This window comes from Ipomoea triloba, chromosome 14 (assembly GCF_003576645.1).
Source record: "Ipomoea triloba cultivar NCNSP0323 chromosome 14, ASM357664v1".
Taxonomy (NCBI): domain Eukaryota; kingdom Viridiplantae; phylum Streptophyta; class Magnoliopsida; order Solanales; family Convolvulaceae; genus Ipomoea; species Ipomoea triloba.
Window position 1 is genome coordinate 1,313,509 of NC_044929.1, and position 6,833 is coordinate 1,320,341.

The window sequence follows — 6,833 nt, forward strand, 5'->3', positions numbered from 1 at the left end:
TTAATATAAACTTTTGTTTTGAGTTTAGCTCAACTATTATGTAAAAATCTTCACATCTAAAATGTCAATAACTTTTTAATGTTGTAAATACTAAACAGGCTTTTAAAAATGATTTAGGCCAGGGCAGGTCAATTATACGCTCAGATTTGAGCCTAACAAAAAACCTACATACAAGTTCAAGTCCAGACCTAGGTTTTAAATCTTCGTAACATGCCTAGGTCTAATTTTCTAAAACTCGGCTCTGCTCGGCCTATTTCCACCCCTATCATGAGGGGAAAAGTAAGAATGTGTAGCGATCTATAGGCTTTAGGCCAGGCCAGGCCAATTGTACGCTCCAGCTTGAGCCTAACAAAAAGCCTACATACAGGTTCAGGCCCAGACCTAGGCTTTAGATCTTCGTTACGTGTCTAGGCCTAATTTTCTAAAACTCGGCTCGCCCTATTTCTACCCCTATCCTGAGGGGGAAAAGTAAGAATGTATAGCGATCTGTAGTCTTTTAGCATTAGTCAAATAAATAAAATAAATTTATCTACTTTACTAAAAAAAAGTCAATTATATTTAACTGATCAAAAATAGTCGATTTTGATTATATCGGTTATGAATGTTGATCGGTTATTTTCAATCGATTATAAAAATTCGGTCAAAATTTCGATTATTAACTTAAAACCGACTGATTCTCAACCATAATCTTGATTATCAATCCTAGTGCATCCAAAGTTCATGTTTCTTTGATAACCTTTATAAATGAAGGGATGTATTATGAAACAATGCAACTCTGATACTAAATTGAAAAATTTATTCTGTTTCAATTATACATATATAATTAATTAATTAAGAGTGATTCATGTTTGATAATCACATTGAATTTTGAAACCAAAATGTAGAAAATAATTTACAAATTATTTTCACTTTGTCCCATTTTATCTGTGATAATTATTATTGACTAGTCAAATCGTATGTTTCACTCATTGGACTATACCTTTGAGACACATTTATTTAATTTCTTGTTTTCATGTTACTTGGGCGGCCAATTAGCAATACGAGGCTCGCACATGGTGACCCACGTTTTATGTGTGCAAAAAGTTGATGGTGTACCACGGCTGAGGAAGACGGAGCACCAATGGCCGGTCTTCTTTTTTATACGATGTTGAAAGTTGAAACCCACTACTCTTTTCCCTGTGGGGACGTTTTTTTGTCCGATTGAAATCCCCCTCTGTTGAATGATTGACATTTCCATTTCCCACGATTCCAGATTTCTCTCTCACTATGGACCTTGCTCTCAGTCTCAGCTCCGCTTACCGGCCGGAAAATTCCACTTTTCGCCGGAAATTCCTTGGACCCGTTCCCGGTCCCAGGAGACGGCGGCGAGTGGCGATCACCATGGCGCTAAACAAGCCGAGAATTGAAGGCGTGAGTGATGAGCTCAACACGATTGCTTCCCAGAACTTGGATTTCGCCCCAGCCCGGAGAAGGGTCCGATCCGCTTTCCTTTCCGTGCAGCAACAGCTTGATCATCTCTTGTTTAAGGTTTGATCTTTCATGGTTTTCTCTTGGTTGGTTTAAAGTTTGGTTTTTTCGGAGTAATAAGGGATGGGTTTCTGTTTTCTTGATTTTTTTTTTCATGTGTTAATGGTGGATAGATGGCTCCAGCTGGGATCAGAATGGAGGAGGTATATATTTCTCAATTTCAGAATATTTATTAATATATACAAGTGCAGCTTATTTTGCTAAGAAAGTTGGTTTTTTTTTTTTTTTTTCTACTTTAATTGCTGATTTTTCTGGTTTTTTTGGCATGTAATTGAACTTGATTGCATATGGTTCATCACTTAGTTTACTCATTCCAAGTTCTCTTTTCTTTGTTTATTTTTTCCCCTTTTTTTTGGCTTTGCTTAACTAGAAATAAGTTTAGTTTACTGGAACTTAAGAGTCAGGAAATTGAGACTAGCTTACTGGATATTATAATTTCACAGATTTTAAGACTAGCTTTTTCTATTGTACAATGATATTCCTCTTATCAATTGTGTATTTATTTATCTTTGTTGGGCGGAGGCCAGTGAAGGGCCAAGTCCAACACCATCAAGTGGCTAGGGGATTGTTGAGCGGATGGCTGAATAGTCAAGTCCAGCACCTAACGTCTCGAAAATGTGGCAGGATAAAGAAATAAAGTTGTGTCTTTGCTACAAGTCATAGCTTGCGCTTGATTCTAACAAGTGGTCTCAGAGTCAGGTCATAGGTTCGGGTATGGAGGAATTGTTTGGGTGGAGGTTGGTGAAGGGCCAAGTCCAACACCAGTAGGACCAAGTCCAGTCTGGATATAAGGAGATAAAGCTTTTGGCATCCTAACAATCTTTATTAGTTATCCTTGTCTACCTGGTTGCTAGTAAATGTGATGTAAAGTTTTTGTATTTCCCTAGTCTTTTGAACTGACTAACTGGAAAAATACTTGAAAAAAGATTTCACTTTTGTATGCTGCTTTTTACTGTCTGCTTATTGCAATTTGTGAAATTTGTAGTGGTATGAACGGAACTCAAAAGGTCAAGAAATTTTCTGCAAAAGTTGGTTGCCAAAGCCCGGTGTACGTATTAAAGGTTCTCTGTGTTTTTGTCATGGATATGGTGATACTTGCACCTTCTTCTTTGAAGGTTTGTATGAATCCTTTTCATTGCTTTCAGTGAAATAAAATAACTACTCCGTATTTTACATTGCCATTTCTGTAATAAATAATAACAAGCTACGTTTTATGTAAATATGTTGACGTATATTATATTGGGATTTCTAGGCATAGCTAAGTACATTGCTGCTTCTGGATATGGTGTCTATGCTGTTGATCATCCCGGTTTTGGTCTTTCTGATGGCTTGCATGGTTATGTTCGTCAATTTGATGACATAGTTGATAATGCCAACGAACAGTTTCGAAAGATTAAAGGTGTGCCCAAGAACTATTCCTCTTAAAATTATTTATAACTTGATTTACGGTCTAGGCTGTATTTCCCTGCTTTGATTAATGACAAAACTTTTCGTTATTCTTTTATTCAAGTATCTGAACTTAATAGGCGAATTGACTCTTTGTGCTTCAATAGGTTTAGAAAGTATGTATGAACAGATACTACAATGTAATAGAGTCAAAAAAAGTATCTGAACTTAAAGTTAGCAAAGAAACCTAAAATTTGACTTCCATAGGAATATATTTTGCTGTTCTTCGTAACGTTCACGAGAATTTATTGCTAATGGGGCAGTCAGGCCAGAAGTAAGAGGGCTTCCCCACTTCATATTCGGGCAGTCCATGGGCGGTGCAATTGCTTTAAAGGCTATTTTGAAGGAACCGCTTGAATGGGATGGCATTGTTCTTGTTGCACCGATGTGTAAAGTAAGTCTTCCTAAGCAGAACTTAGTTAATTTCTTGAATATTAAATGTAGGAATAAGTTTGGTTTGAGATTGTCTCACCATGAGACGTGTAATTCTTTTTATGAACGGGATGGCATTGTTCATGCCTCGTATTGATTATCTGTCATATAATGATCCAAATATGTTTACGTAAGCACCCATGCTACTCCCCTCTATATATTCTAAACATCGAGGATGATTCTTATTCGAGAGAAAGTTCATTTCGATTCTTGTTTCTCATTGTAACTTAAACGAAGTTTCCTCTAAAGAGATTAACTGCTATATTTCGTGTTCCAGAAATGTGAAGTTATTGTCCCTAGGTGAAACATTTTTGCTGACCTTCGGTTGATGTTAAGATTGCAGAGGAAATGACGCCTCCAGTCCCGCTTCAAAAGGCCTTGATTCTTATGTCCAATTTTATGCCCAAGGCAAAGTTAGTTCCAACACAAGATTTGGCAGAACTTGCGTTCAGAGAGCCCGTGAAACGAAAACTGGTAATCTCTTATTTTCTATCATTTTGCCCGCTTTTGTTATTTGTGACTTAATGGACTTTCTGCACATTCTCTGGTAAATTAAAGCATGTGCTTCATCTCAACTACACGCCCCCTCACGTGTGCGGGCCGGTAACTTTTGATGGGCTCGAAGCGCAAACCCATGACCTTTGGCATGGGGTTGGCTTTGATACCAAATTGAAGCATTGCGCTTCATCTTAACTAAAAAGCGTAAGTTAATAGTTGGATTGCACATTTATGTTTATATGGTACACTGAGCTAGTTCTTTTCTAGGCTCCATACAATGTGATCTGTTACTCGGATCGAACACGTTTGAAGACTGCTGTAGAACTATTGAACGCTACAAAAGACATAGAATCGCAACTGGAGAAGGTAAGTATTGCGTGTTCATTCGAAAGATAGGAACATTGTTTTTGCGCTTTATTCAGGATTAGGCCTAACATATCCCGGGCTGGGATTGCAGGTTTCATCCCCGATCCTCATTCTTCATGGCGCATCCGACAGAGTGACAGATCCTCGCATAAGTCAGTTCCTCCACGAGAGGGCTTCGAGCAAGGACAAAACTCTTAAGCTTTATGAAGGTGGCTATCACTGCATTCTCGAAGGGGAGCCCGATGACCGGATTTTAAATGTACTAAACGACATTATCTCGTGGCTCGATTCTCATTGCACTGCAAAATAATCACATCTCCTTTTCCCCTCCATTTTAGTCCTTCTAAGGGTGGTCTATTTTGAGAGGGGGCCATTATTTCTAGTTTCTAATCTAAACTAAAGTTAGGGAGTTGAAGAGAGAAAATTGATTGCTAAATTCTTTTTGGGAGTAGTTTCCCCAATCTCTAAGGCAGGTATATAAACATGAAAGCAAGAAAACAAGTTATATTAATTGGCTTGTTTGCATGTTTTCTTGTACAATGTGAAACATGGCATTAGGAAAATATATAAACCAGTCTTATGAGGATGTTTTCTGTTGTTTTAGATCTATGGAGTTGTACCAAGGATTTGCAATTTATCTTTTTGCTATAGTTTATCTACCAACTGTTATACCATAGATCAGGATTCACCTTGCATTGTAGATTTTGGTACATGTTTGCAGTTAAAATATTGTGCGTTTTCAGTTAATAAATTGCCTGTAAATAAATTAAAAATACATAAATTGTAGAAAGTTAATGGTGGCACTAAATTGACTTGAAGATTTAATGGTGGTGTAGATGGAGGCTTGAAGATTGAAAGGTGCTAAGTGCTAACCATTGAAATGAAGGTGGAAGACTAGAGTTTCTTGTAACCATTTTGATGGGCTTTTGGGCTATTAGCTTTCATAGGCTAATTAGCCTGTACATATTGAGCTTACAAAGTGTTTTTTAATAGTTAAATGGTGTTATTTTCTTGCTTTACATTATATTATTTACTACATGACCCATCTAGCAATCATTATTTTGTAAACCATAGTCCACACATTTGTGTGAACTATAAATAAAAAATACATTATTTAAAAATACATAATTTTATATATTATCAAATAATGTACATTCAGTACACAAATAATATATTTTTAGTATATTAAAAAAAATATATTACATATTTACATTCATGGTCTACGCAATAATTTGCCTCCATCTAGATATGGCGCATTGTAGTTGTTATATCCTACTTTAGAGAATATTAACTACAAACAAATCACAAAAGGGTGGTGGCGCAGTTGGTTAGCGCGTAGGTCTCATAGCTTAGAGTGATCCTGAGGTCGAGAGTTTGAGCCTCTCTCACCAATTAATTTTTTACAAGGGGTGGTGGCACAGTTGGCTAGCGTGTAGGTCTCATAGCTTAGAGTGATCCTGAGGTCGAGAGTTCAAGCCTCTCTCACCCTAATAATTTTCCTATGCCTTAGACTCAAAGTTGCTCCGTATTATGTAATTTATATAGTAAATTTAATCTCTCAATGTATTGTATTTTATAAATTTAATAACTAGATTTACAACATGGTAAAAAAATCTCTCAATGTATTGTATTTTATAAATTTAATTTAACAACTAGATTTACAACATGGTAAAACAGTGAAGCGTCAAATTGATTAAAGTTAAATATGAGGAACTAATTTTCAAAAAAAAAAAAAAAAAAAAANTTTCATCCCCGATCCTCATTCTTCATGGCGCATCCGACAGAGTGACAGATCCTCGCATAAGTCAGTTCCTCCACGAGAGGGCTTCGAGCAAGGACAAAACTCTTAAGCTTTATGAAGGTGGCTATCACTGCATTCTCGAAGGGGAGCCCGATGACCGGATTTTAAATGTACTAAACGACATTATCTCGTGGCTCGATTCTCATTGCACTGCAAAATAATCACATCTCCTTTTCCCCTCCATTTTAGTCCTTCTAAGGGTGGTCTATTTTGAGAGGGGGCCATTATTTCTAGTTTCTAATCTAAACTAAAGTTAGGGAGTTGAAGAGAGAAAATTGATTGCTAAATTCTTTTTGGGAGTAGTTTCCCCAATCTCTAAGGCAGGTATATAAACATGAAAGCAAGAAAACAAGTTATATTAATTGGCTTGTTTGCATGTTTTCTTGTACAATGTGAAACATGGCATTAGGAAAATATATAAACCAGTCTTATGAGGATGTTTTCTGTTGTTTTAGATCTATGGAGTTGTACCAAGGATTTGCAATTTATCTTTTTGCTATAGTTTATCTACCAACTGTTATACCATAGATCAGGATTCACCTTGCATTGTAGATTTTGGTACATGTTTGCAGTTAAAATATTGTGCGTTTTCAGTTAATAAATTGCCTGTAAATAAATTAAAAATACATAAATTGTAGAAAGTTAATGGTGGCACTAAATTGACTTGAAGATTTAATGGTGGTGTAGATGGAGGCTTGAAGATTGAAAGGTGCTAAGTGCTAACCATTGAAATGAAGGTGGAAGACTAGAGTTTCTTGTAACC

The 6,833-nt window shown here is 36.4% G+C and overlaps 1 protein-coding gene across 1 annotated transcript; it reads left to right on the top strand.

Annotated features, from left to right (window-relative positions):
* Positions 1 to 1,109: 1,109 nt before the first annotated feature.
* Positions 1,110 to 4,996, top strand: LOC116003711 (caffeoylshikimate esterase). Its single transcript, XM_031243623.1, has 8 exons — positions 1,110 to 1,527; positions 1,641 to 1,670; positions 2,513 to 2,642; positions 2,780 to 2,926; positions 3,237 to 3,367; positions 3,742 to 3,879; positions 4,171 to 4,269; positions 4,361 to 4,996. The coding sequence occupies exons 1-8, from the start codon at positions 1,267 to 1,269 to the stop codon at positions 4,577 to 4,579; spliced, it is 1,155 nt and encodes a 384-aa protein (XP_031099483.1). The 5' UTR covers positions 1,110 to 1,266; the 3' UTR covers positions 4,580 to 4,996.
* Positions 4,997 to 6,833: the final 1,837 nt, after the last annotated feature.